Source organism: Panicum virgatum, chromosome 9N, assembly GCF_016808335.1.
Source record: "Panicum virgatum strain AP13 chromosome 9N, P.virgatum_v5, whole genome shotgun sequence".
Classification (NCBI taxonomy): domain Eukaryota; kingdom Viridiplantae; phylum Streptophyta; class Magnoliopsida; order Poales; family Poaceae; genus Panicum; species Panicum virgatum.
The window spans coordinates 66772246-66784639 of NC_053153.1; the positions used below are offsets into that span (position 1 = coordinate 66772246).

Sequence of the window (12394 nt, forward strand, 5' to 3'; positions counted from 1 at the left end):
AAATCCGTTAAGATATATAAAAGCCAGGATAGCACGACCTGAGGAATCTCAAAGAGGGAAAAAAGAGAGAATGCTAACTTAAGAGGAATCTCGAGAGGGATAGTACTTCTTCATTTCATCCGATTTGGCAGTATGTTCACAATTATATTTTTGGATACAGAAATGGTAAATACTCCTAAGTAAGGGGCAGAAAACAGAAGTCACAAACAGCTGTTAACCTTTCAGAGTTCAAACAACAAATAACCTGATTATCTTCAATTCACTATCCATGTGTCTGATCTCTGAACTTTAGCAACAATCAGAGAACCGGGAACGCCGGTCTACCCCAGGACACTCCTGGAGGTGGTGGTGTCTGAGGCAGTGTAGGAGGCGGCGGCTGCCCCTGCAAATGTGGCGGCGGGTGGCGCACCTGCATCTGCATAGGAGGTGGTGGTGTCTGAAGGAGAGCAGGAGGTGGATGCTGCCCGTAGAGATTTAGCGGTGGGTGGTGTTGCCTGGGAGGCGGCGGTGTCTGAGCAAGCGAAGGAGGCGGCTGCTGCCCCTGCAAATGCGGCTGTGGCCGGTGTAGCGGTAGGGAAAGTGGTGACCGCAGCAGGTGCATGGGCGGGGGCGCTGTTGGCGCCGGGGTGGGCGGCCAGCGCCAGGGCACATGCGGTGGCAATGTCGGCAGCACACTGGGTGTGCCCCAGAACAGCGCCGGGTAAGACGGCGGAACCCTGGGTACGCTCCATCCCGGCGCTGGCGGCAGCGGCAAGCCCCAGAAGAGTTGCGATGGATGCGGTAGCACCGTGGGCGTGCCCCCAAGCTGGTGGCGCGGGTATCGGCGTCAACGTAGGCTGAGGCTGGCACGGTGGCTAAGGCCGCGGCGCCACGTCCTGTGGAGGAGGCGGAGGAGATGGCGGCGGGGGCGGCGAAGCCGGTGGAGGCGGAGTGGGAGACCGCATCCAAAGCGGCGGTGGAGGCGGCGGCGGCGGCGGCGATAGCTCCACCTCCTCCTCCAGCTTCACGATCACGTTCGCCTTTTTCCGGGGCGCGCCCGCCTTCTCCTTCGTGGACGCGGCGACGTCACTGGCGATCCGTACGCGGAGCGGCGCGTCCGCCTGGACTGCGGGCGGCGCCCGGCGAGGACGAAGTCGGCGGGCCGGGGCACGCGCTCCACCGGCTCCGGCGCGTCGGCACCCTGCGCGCCGAACGCGGCGACACAGCCGATGGGGCACTCGACCCACCCGATCGCCGCGACGTCGTCCCTGGCCTGCGCCGCGGTGATGGCGGCCGCGGAAGGCGGGGACGCGGCGGACAGCGCCCCAGGGTGCAGCGTGGAGCGGCGCGGCGGCAGCAGGTCCACCTGCCCCACCAGGCACTCCATGATCCTGCCCTGTTCGGAGGGCCCATCGCAAGCACGGGCCCATGCGCGTCAATCACACGAAAACAACTCAGAAGTTAGAACAGGAGGTTTAATGGAGGTTTTGGGGGCCGGGGCGAGTTGGTTGGTGCGCGATTTACCTTTCTCCCATGGTGTTGCCTGATGAAGCCATGCATGAACAGGATCTGCAGGAGACGAGCGTTTGAATTTATTTAAAAGATGGGGTAAATAAGCTAAAATTGAGGGGATGAAGAACCGATCGAGCTCGACGAAGAGGAAATGCTAGGACACCGAAAATCAACATGCATGGAGGAGGAACCCTGAAGAGGGAGGAGAAATTGGAGGAAAGAACCGGATGAGAGGGAGATTTTACAGTACGTACCTCGTTGAGTTGCTCGATGGTGATGCGGGTGCCCCATGGGTCGAGGAAGAAGCGACGGTACTTCTCCAGCGTCAGGGGCTTTCCCTTCATCTCCCTCGCCGGTCGCCGCCTTCCTCGCCGCCCTAATCTCTTCCTCCGCCTCCGCCTCCCCCTCCCCCTCCCCCTTCCGCTGGTTCTCCCCCGATCTTCCTCGCCCCTCCGCTCCTGCGTGCCTGCCTTTGCCTGGTGCCTGCCGTCTCTCGGCAGTGCAGTGCAATGTAAACCACGTAGCCTGAACGAAAGCGTGGGCTAGCTCAGCCCTTTACCAGGTTTTTTTTTATTTGGGGCAATTGGGATCGTCGGAGGCTCGGAGCACACTGCACGCGAACTGCAAACGATGCTGGTCGTTGGATCGGGCGCGCGTCACGGCGTGGTCAAGGACTCAAGGTGATCCTACACGCTCCTGGCCAGGGTTTCCAAATCCGACCGGTCCGGTCAAACTGCCGCCCTCCGGTAGCGGTTTACCGGACCAGTTTGATCGAAAACCGGTTGAATTCAAAATCGTGTGTGCAACCGGTTCCGACCGGTTTACCGACCGGGATGACCGGTTTACCGGCCGGTATGATCGGTTTAGAAATTTTTTATTTTTTGAATTCAAATTTAAATTTTGAATTGGGCCGGTAGACCGGTACGACCGATTTGGAAATTTTTATTTTTTTAATTCAAATTTAAATTTTGAATTTGGGCCGGTTTGATACCGGCCCAAACCGTAGCCGGTCAAACCGGAACCATTCCACCGGTTTCCTTAACCCTGCTCCCGGCCTCCCCCTGGTCGTGGTTGGTTCGTGCGTAACGCCCGCCGGGCCGCGGGGCCGGCACCGGAGAGGCAGAGGGCAGAGCAGCTTTGTTTTCGCCAGAGCGGCGTGTGCGTCCTTCCCAACCCCTGGGCCAATACGGATGCACGACACCTCACATGCGATGCGCGAGATCCTCGGCGGTCGGCGCACTCCTCTGGCATCCAGTCCTCCGATCGCGTCGTTCCTCGGCTTCACTGCTCTTTTTTGCCTTCTCGGTGCATATGAGACACGATATTTGGAGAAAATGGTAGCCGGGGAAAAGGAGAAAGAGACGAGACGACCAGCGATCACAGGCAGCCGCGGAGGGACTCCAGAACTCGAGCAACGCAGGCGAGGAGGGATCGGGACTGCTACTGCTTGCAGCGTGTAGGCGTGTTGCTACTGCTCTCCGTAGTGCGGTCCACCAGGATTCAGAAACAGCCACTGCTGCGGATCAACAATCGGACTACCAGTACTACTCCAACACACACACACACACACACACTACCAGAAGCGAGAAAACGCTCGCCGGAAAAAGCATCTTTCAATGTCGCTAACTAAATAAATTTTAATTTGCTTTGAACCTTCATGGTGATCCCTCAACACCACCATAGTCTATCGATCACAACTCCTTTCAACTGAATAATAAAGCATTGATCCTTCACGCCCGATTCCACATCATCATCACCATCATAATTTACAGATCACTCATTCTAGTCTTTCTCTACCGAAAGGACGGAACAAGGTCTCACCGGAAACTGAAGCTAGTCCAACGACAACCGAACCCAACCTAACACCAGTGCATGTTGTTGTAGTACTGATGATCGAAAGCAGAAATCAAGCAGATGCCGGTGCCTGCTCGCCAGCAGACGGGCCGGTGAGCAGAGCTTGTGGGGGCGGCGGCGTCGCTAGGCCGGCGGCGGCGGCCATCTCGACGGACGGGAGCGTGAGCAGCTCCACCACGCGCCGCCGCCTGGTCCGAATCGCGGCCTTCCCCTTGCGCGTCAGGGAGCGCTTCTTCCTGGCCGCTGCCGGCAGCGCGGGGGGCAAGGGCGACGATGCGCTGAGCAGGCTCGGCGGGGAGATCTGCTCCGTGGAGCCGGGGGCGATCGCGGAGATGGGCAAGAGGGTTTCGGCGGCCGCCGCGGCGGGCGACCGCAGCCCGGCGCGGACGGAGAGGAGGGAGCCGACGGGGCACTCGCGCCAGCCGATGTCCTCGATGTCGCGCGTGGCCTCGCCCGCGGAGAGCGCGGCGGCCGCGGCCGAGGCGGCGCCCAGTGGCAGCGCGGTGGCGTTGAGGGGCACGGTGGAGCGGCGCGGGCGCATGAGCTCCACCGACCCGAGCGCGTCCACCAACGCCGACTGAGGTCAGGGGCACGAGAGGCGTCAGTGATGATCAAATACCCGAACAATTGAAGGCTGGATTGAGGACGAGAGGTGTGGTCTGTGGACGGGAGATGTGTACCTTCGGCACCCGGTGCAGCTTGGCGAACGCGTGCATGTAGATGATCTGCGACGAGGAGAAGGGAGAAGAGCCCATGTCAAACGCACGCGACCACGGACATGGGCTGATCTACGACGAGAGGGGAGGGAGGGGGGAGAGCTGGGACCTGGTTCAGGTGGTGGAGGCTGAGGCCGTTGCCGCTGCGGGTGGTGAAGAAGACGATGTAATCCTCGAGCGTCAGCCGCGGCCGCTCGGTAGCCGGGATCCTCGGCATCGCCGCAACCAGCCGCGCCTCGCCGCGCGCTCTCCCTCCCCCGTCCTTGCGTGGTAGTACGCCTCCGCGAGTGGGTGGGTTCTGAACTTCTGATTGGCGATTTGGCGTGGCCGCGGGGGAACTCCGAAATGGGCTTTTAGGTGGGGCCGCCCGTCGACCGTGCCAGCTCTGCAAAAGTAAGTGGCCCCAGTCGGGAATGGGCCCGCGCGTCAGGTGAATGTGAATACCCGGTTTCCCGCCGTGTCTGCTTGAAAAAAAAGGACCAGTGGCGGGCGCGTGTACGAAGATTTTTCCGTGAAAAGTGATAACGCCTGGTGCATTGCGAGTTTGCGGCACCACGACAAACTGGAGGGGTGTTTAGTCGGTGAAAAAGTTTGGATTTAGTTATTATAGCACATTTTGTTATTATTTGATAATTAATGTCCAATCATAGATTAATTAACATCATTAGATTCATCTCGTAGGAATCATTTAGACTATATAATTAGTTATTTTTTTAAACTACATTTAATGCTCCATGCATATGTCTAAAAATTCGATGTGACAATTACTGTGCAAACTTGTTTGGGAACTAAACGCAGCCTGGGCGGTGAAATGCTACTCCACCAGAAGACCTCCCTCGGGTTGTTGGGAAACCTGCTATTTTTTGAGAAAATTGACAGATCGGTCACCGGCCACCACTCACCGTGAAGTTCACCAACAGTTTCTACGTTCTAGATATGTCAAATGATCTGGCAGGCTACCAAAGTTTCTATAATCCAAGGATGTAAAATTTAATACATATAGAAAAGTATGCATAACTTTACAATGCCAACGATTAGACCATAGAACAATAGAGACGAATAGCATTCTTCTATAGTTCTATGCGTATAGACAAAAAGATCTTAGATAAGATATAATACGCATGCACTATTTTTGGTAAGTAATTGTGCAGGAAATAGCTTGTGGATCATGGATAGATCACCCGACCAGTTGCTTGTTGCTTGGTTGCGATGGTACATTTCGTGACCTTGCATGTTCATGGGCAAAGTAGAAGTATCTTGTACATCGAAAGAAAGAAAGTAGAATCATCCTTGCGGCACATCCGGACATGCAGCAGTTGCCAGGCTGCAAAACGCAGTTAATTGATCACAGCTGGGAAAACCGGGTGGCCCAACGGCCAGATACAACAGTTGTTGGACGAAGGATTGAGGGCAAACTAAAAAGTAAAAACAACACTTATCATTCACAATTTCACATCATGTGATCTATAGTGTACATCAATATGCTTTAACAAAGGGGGAAAAGATATCACAATTTGGTACATCATTTAACGGGGACTAGCGATCCCAACCCGATGGTCGTTTTCTCTCCCTGGACCGATCCCATGAACTGCAACTCATGCAAAACTGACTCATAAAACTGGATATTGAACGATAACACAAAATATAAACAGATGGATCCACAAGGAAATTACTCTGCAATGGCATATGATGCAAGTTACATACCTTTCTGGATTTTGGTTCCCATTTTCATTGCTATTTCCTGCAGGCTGGGATGCAGGAACGAAGGAGAGGGCCGACTGTGCTGGTTGGGATGCAGGGACGAAGGAGGGGGCTGATTGTGCTGGCCGCGCGTCCCCTCCTATGGTGCCCCCAGATACAAAGCCGCGAAGTGCTGGTCTTACAAAGGAAGGTGCACTGCTGCTTGGTGTATTCGAAGATCCAGATACAAAGCTGCTCTTAAATTGCTGCATCATCCCCGTCTTCAACGAATTTACAGCAGCGGTTCTCGGAGCAGGCACTTGTGAACCAGATTCAGCATTGTAACCTATGCCAAGGCCAAAATCAACTCCTCGCACACCACGACCGCGCCCAGCACCCCCACCCCCACCTTTTCCTTTGCCACCTTTTTTCCCACCTGATAAGCGTAATGACTTGTTAGTACATGTTTCCATAAAAGACTCATCCAGATGACCTGCTTCCTGCTCTGTAAATAAACAAAGACAGCCTACCTTTCCTGGAGTCCCGTTTTGCTCTAAATCTTCCATCCTGCAATTCAAATCACAATCATTTCAGAAATGGGATTATTTTAATTGCAAGAGTGACTACGTAAATTAACATGATAGTATCTACATTGCTGCAAACATCCAGTTTGCATAAAGTATTCAACTAGAATTCCATGCAAGTCTAGAACTTACTCCCTCCGTCCCACAAAGAGTGTAGTTATAGGATTCAAATGTTGTCCCACAAAGAGTGTAGTTTTAACTTGTAATGAGATCTATTTAATTGAAGTAACACCAAGTACCAAGAAAGTATTGTATAGAAAAACGCATAGAGCCCATCAAATATTTAGTAGATGTTAGTTTTCTAGTTTCAATGCATATGCATTCATTGAGAATCCAGAAAACCAAATAAATAGCACAGTTTTCAATCATAATTGGTAAAAGTAATTAGGGGAAACAAAGTCATTTCTTTGGATGAGTAACGTGTCTGAAATTTTCTAAAACTACATTCTTTTGCGGGACGGAGGGAGTCCATTATAAGCCACCAAATAAACAAAAATTATCGATAAGATAACTAACCTTCATAGCCAGATCCATGAGTTCATTGGGTACATCCTGACCAGCAGCAATCAAACTATGAACCAATTCACCAGCAAAGCGTGCCTCCTTCTGTGTAATCAGAGTGTATGCAGTGCCATCTTTATCCCCAGCACGGCCAGTTCTTCCAATACGGTGGATATGCATATCCATCTCCTTTGCAATATCAAAGTTAACAACTGTTTTAATTGACTTAATGTCAAGACCTCTTGCAGCAACATCAGTTGCAACCAGAACATGGTAGGTCCCAGATTTGAACTTCTGTAGGGTCTCCATACGAGAAGCTTGATCCTTGTCACCATGAAGTGCTGCAATTCTGAATCCTCTCTGATTCAACTCTTTCTCTATCTCATCCACTCTAGCCTTCTTAGATGCAAATACAAGAACGTCTCCATCATCAATCATCCCAGGCAATTTCTCCAAAAGCCAAGGCATTTTCTCAGCATCAGAAGGGAGTACGTTGACAACTTGTTTAATGTCTTCATTAGCACTGCCAACTTGACCAACTGTAACTCTAATAGGATCAGTCAATATTTCTCTTGCCAAACGCTCCACTTTGTATGGCATTGTTGCGGAAAAAAGTAAGGTTTGTCGGTCTGGTCTGATTTGACCAACAATGGATCTTATTTGTGGCTCAAATCCAAGATCAAACATGCGATCAGCTTCATCAAGAACCAAATAAGTTGCCCTGAACATCTTCAATGCCTTCATCTTCAGCAAGTCTATTAATCTCCCTGGGGTTGCAATGACTACTTCACAGCCTGCTTTCAGTTCTTTAAACTGGTCAAATTTGGAAACCCCACCATATACAGCGGCAACTCGAAGGTTGTAAGGTTTTGCAAACTTCTTAGCTTCGAGATATATCTGATGGGCCAGTTCTCTTGTTGGAGCACAAATCACTCCTATTGGTCCTTCTTCTTTCTCAAGTTCAGGCTGATCCATAATATGTACAATCATTGGGAGTACAAAAGCTGCAGTTTTGCCTGAACCAGTTTTTGCAATTCCAATGATATCTCTGCCTGAAAGTACGATAGGTAAAGCCTGGCACTGAATTGTTGTTGGTTTTTCATAAGCCTGCTTGGCAATAGCATGCATTAACGGTACAGGAAACCCACAATCCTCGAAGTTTTTTATTGGCCTTGGCACATCAAAACCAGAAACCCTAATTGCCAAACTTTTCATATAATCTGCCACTTCTTGGTCACTCATACCTATACGAAAAAAAGAAAGATTTCAATACATCATAACTCAGATCATGAAAGAATGAGAAACAACAATCTGTGCATGGTCAGCCACGAAGAAAAATACTTGCAACTTGCAAGGCTCCAGTTGAATTAGCTTAGTTCCTAAGTAATATTAATTAAGCTTTCTTTAAAAGCCAGGTGAATCCTTTCTCTAAAAAAAGTAAATATTAATTTAGGAAGGAAGGAAGAACCTAAACAAAACAAGTACATCCAATTGAAAATTTCTTCTTTGGAGTGGAATACAGATCAAAGTTCGGTGCTGACAGGGAAGGAAAACTTTTGCCTGAACACATATCGTGCAAGCCTCTGCAGATTTTTCTACTTTATCCCATGCTAAGAAATGACCACTAACGCATCTACTTTAATCTAGTTATGGGATAATTGTGTCATGAGCTTATGGGAAATAAGGATATCTATCATTTATTTTATTTTGATTACAGTTGCGCTGGCAAGATCAATCTTGTAACTGAGCTAGACAAGCCTTATATACTTGGAACACTAGTAGGTGCCTTCGCTAACCAGTAAGTGGAAATTAGCTTCAGTCCAAGATCGATAAGCATAATTCATTGCAACATGGCCTAATGGGGCCCAGAAAATAAAGCATAAACATAGACAAATGCTAATGTACTGAAAGCGAAATATTTCATGTACATACCATCACAATCAGGTGTTGTGGGATTTTGATTCCTAATTGAACAACCACCCAAGTGACGTGAAGTATTTGATGTTCTGGTTGTAATGAGTTACACAAAAGGGCATATGAAACGTTTCAAGTGCACAAGCATCAGAAGAGAAAGAAAGTAATTGCCTGACTATGGACCTTTTTCTAAAAAAAACACATAAAATTTAATCTCTAACACAGCACTACAAGCACGCCATAAAACAAGAGTGGTCCAGGTCTCCCGGAACAGGGCATAGCTTCATTAGTTCATTTCCATGTCAAGACAGCAGAAGTTCAGATTGCATCATGGAGCAGAGCATCCAATCGAACTTACTTAGGCCTGGTTCATCACATATTTTTCCTAAGCTAAGTATGAATTCCTAGCATTTGCTGCGTAGTAGGATTTAAGTAGCTTAGGCACGTAAGCTGCAATAAACACTTAGTTAACAGCTAACATTACATTACATGTGCCAAACTAAATAGTATCTCAGATTCACAATTCAGACAAGATTGAAAGGCACAAAATGCTTCACCTGAAATTGACGGCTTCTCCTCATAGAAATCTTTGGTGAAGGCATCGTACTCGATGGTCGAGTGGTCCAGTGCTGGTATGGGCTCGATTTTCTTCTTGTCCACGACTATGGGGTTGTCGGAGTCGTACTCCATCATGCCGGCGTCGACGGCCTTGGCAGCGGCGTAGACCTCCTCGTCGGAGTCGTAACCGGCGCGCATAGCGTCGGCGGCGAGCGCGAGCCCGGCGTCTTTCTTTGCCCGCAGGAAGCTCTCGACGGGGTCATCCTCGTCATCGTCAGAGTCTGCTCGGCGAAGCGCCTCCGGCTTGGGCGGCGGGGGCGGCGCGCGGATCTCCTCCTGGATCTCCGCCATGAAGGCGTCGAGCGGGTCGATCTCCTCCCCATCCTCCGACTTGCTGGCTGCCGCAGCGGAGGCGGGGGCGTCTGTGGGAGCGTCGTCGGAGAAGGCGATGTCGTCGAGGTCCGGGTCGTCAGTAGGACGGTAGAGCCGAGGTACGGGCTGCGAGCGCTCGAAACTGTAGGAGGTAGGCCGCGGGATGCTGAACCCCTCGAGCTTTGGCCGCTTCGACATGGCGCCGCGGCGTGACGGAGCTAGGGTTTGCGAGGCCCGGGGGTGATGGAGGGGTACCCGTGATGGAGGACGGAGACGATGACAGCGGAGAATTGGCTGGATCACGCGTCTTTTTTATTTTTACATTTTTCAAAAAAAATTACAGAAATATATTTTCGATTTTAAAATTTACAGTTTTATACCCCTATCGCCCGGCAGGCAGGCAGGCAGAGGCCTGTGAGCGCTCGAAACTGTAGGAGGTAGGCCGCGGGATGCTGAACCCCTCGAGCTTTGGCCGCTTCGACATGGCGCCGCGGCGTGACGGAGCTAGGGTTTGCGAGGCCCGGGGGTGATGGAGGGGTACCCGTGATGGAGGACGGAGACGATGACAACGGAGAATTGGCTGGATCACGCGTCTTTTTTATTTTTACATTTTTCAAAAAAAATTACAGAAATATATTTTCGATTTCAAAATTTATAATTTTATACCCCTACCGCCCGGCAGGCAGAGGCCTGCCGCCCGGCAGGCAGAGGCCTGCCGCCCGGCGGGGCGGCGGCAGGCTCCCCTCCCCGCAAAATTGCAGCAGTGAGCCATTAGATGTGGTTTTATATATTTTGGATATAAATAAAAACCATTAGTAAAGTACATGAATATGAAAAATATAAGTTAGCAATTCATACACATACACAAATGAGAACGAAATAGGTGATGCATGAGAACGAAATAAGTATAACATGACGATATGTCCATAACAAAAATACAGAAAGAGCTAGAAGCACCTCCTAACCACCCCGGCCATGTCGATCTCTTTTATGCTGAGCGTGGACGTGGTCTGTAGAGTAGGTGTGTCGCTCTGGAGGCCCTACGTCTCTACCTGGACGTCTGGTGGACACAGGTGTATGGAAGGTAGGATCGGTCTGCTGGTTAGGTGTAGAAAATAACCGAGTCCAATCTTCGAAGTTCGCCTCAAAGGTATCCTGTGTGGGCCATATACAGTAGCAATTAAGATATCTTAATCATCGTTTTATAAGTCATATATTTGGGTACATATTCATCATACGTACCTGTTGGTGGTGGATACGAAGAATGACCCATATCAGGAAGCTGGTGGTGCGATCATGTTAACTGTTCAAATTATTTAGAATATCCATAGAAATAAGAAGAACATGATAAATTCGGGTTACGGATTAGATATTTATCTTGCGTTCCTTCTGCGGTCGCCGTAGGGTAATACGAAGAAGATCCCGCATCATATAACTGTTGTGATCCTATATGTAAATACAAAAGGAATTAGATTTCATACCACAATTAATTGAAATTAAGATATGGACTATAAGTTTACCAAAAGGTCGTAGTGGTGCCTGTGTTGGTTGAAATAACATTCCTGCAGCTGGTGCCATGGTACTAAACTGAGTCCCTCCGTGTGGTTGCTAAGGTGCGTGTGCATCACCTGTATGGACTGAGAATTAATTGTTGACTTCAAAATAGGAAGTCAGTAAGTATCCTCACGTACCTGGATAATGCTACTGAGACCAATAAAGTGCTTGGGAAAGCTGCTGTTGTGGTTGCATGTCAGCATATATCAAGCGGCAACGAGTCTGAGGCTGGTACCAGCTCAGGTACGCCCTGTACGAAGCCTCCGTGTGTGCAGGGGTCGCAAGCGCCACATTCTCTTCTGCCTGGTCCCAGCCATCGACCCAAGGCTGCACCCTTGTGACCCACATGTTGGAGAAGGGTTGACCAGTCCTCGACAAACTAAATATTGAAAATAATTTAGTCAAATATGATTGGTTAACTATACAATGCATAGCCATTGAAAAGACATATGAATTGTTATCTGTGGGCATGGCATTCGACCCGATCCAATACTGACGGCACATGATACAACTGTATTTGACCGAACTGTCTCCTAACTCTATCCGGACAGTGAGCCTCAATGTAAACGTCGTACACCAATATTGTAGTTGTCATCCAAAAGGCCTGATCCTGAAAGCAAACCAAAGATATCCCGATCGGTGCACGAGTGTTTATAGCCAACTCGGAGTAGGGCTCCCACACGACGTCTTCAGGTGTCAACCGATCAAACCCAGCCACAAATTCAGGATAGGCCCGACGAGACTGTACGTGAGCCCAACTCTTCTGCACAAAATTAATAATAATATGTATCAATAAGAAATACAAAGAGAGTCAAACAAAGCAACAAAATTAACAACAGAATAGTACGAGTAGCAGTCAATTCCGTACCTGACGAGCGTAGCAGAGAGTCCCCATGGTGGGCCTATCGTCATCGGTGTCACCGTACATATCCAACTCATACGGTGAGTGGTCGACAAGCGGGCGACCAATTGCTATCCTCTCGTACGACCAAAGCTGTAGCAGAATCGGACATCCTGTTAGAATTGCATTGTGCTTATTTTGCACCGATGCCTTGCAGAGGCCACGGTACGTGGCTGCAAGTACCGCTGAACCCCAACTGTATTGAGCCATTTCCTCTATAGCTGCCTCTGCGATCTCCTGTGCGTAAGGCACAAGCACCATATCCACAT

At 49.9% G+C, this 12394-nt stretch overlaps 4 protein-coding genes across 6 annotated transcripts; all 4 read right to left on the reverse strand.

Moving 5' to 3' along the window:
- Positions 1-78: 78 nt before the first annotated feature.
- Positions 79-2002, reverse strand: LOC120687314 (formin-like protein 5). The gene is made up of 3 exons (XM_039969293.1): positions 1746-2002; positions 1504-1548; positions 79-1375 (listed from the first exon to the last, which is right to left on the reverse strand). The coding sequence occupies exons 1-3, from the start codon at positions 1780-1782 to the stop codon at positions 855-857; spliced, it is 603 nt and encodes a 200-aa protein (XP_039825227.1). The 5' UTR covers positions 1783-2002; the 3' UTR covers positions 79-854.
- Positions 321-731, reverse strand: LOC120689280 (myc-associated zinc finger protein-like). The gene has a single exon (XM_039971586.1). The coding sequence runs from the start codon at positions 729-731 to the stop codon at positions 321-323; it is 411 nt and encodes a 136-aa protein (XP_039827520.1).
- Positions 2003-3102: 1100 nt separating the features above from the next.
- On the reverse strand, positions 3103-4395 carry LOC120687193. The gene is made up of 3 exons (XM_039969181.1): positions 4171-4395; positions 4026-4070; positions 3103-3922 (listed from the first exon to the last, which is right to left on the reverse strand). The coding sequence occupies exons 1-3, from the start codon at positions 4276-4278 to the stop codon at positions 3398-3400; spliced, it is 678 nt and encodes a 225-aa protein (XP_039825115.1). The 5' UTR covers positions 4279-4395; the 3' UTR covers positions 3103-3397.
- A 652-nt stretch (positions 4396-5047) lies between these two features.
- Positions 5048-9961, reverse strand: LOC120688638 (DEAD-box ATP-dependent RNA helicase 24-like). Of its 3 annotated transcripts, XM_039971033.1 has the most exons (6): positions 9298-9868; positions 6842-8070; positions 6272-6308; positions 5766-6177; positions 5583-5649; positions 5048-5385 (listed from the first exon to the last, which is right to left on the reverse strand). In XM_039971033.1, the coding sequence occupies exons 1-5, from the start codon at positions 9866-9868 to the stop codon at positions 5598-5600; spliced, it is 2301 nt and encodes a 766-aa protein (XP_039826967.1). In that variant the 3' UTR covers positions 5048-5385; positions 5583-5597. The 3 variants fall into 3 exon arrangements, with proteins under 3 accessions (XP_039826967.1, XP_039826968.1, XP_039826966.1); XM_039971034.1 differs by lacking the exon at positions 5583-5649 and having other exon boundaries at positions 9298-9961; XM_039971032.1 differs by lacking the exon at positions 5048-5385 and having other exon boundaries at positions 5466-5649; positions 9298-9960.
- Between the last annotated feature and the right edge of the window lie 2433 nt (positions 9962-12394).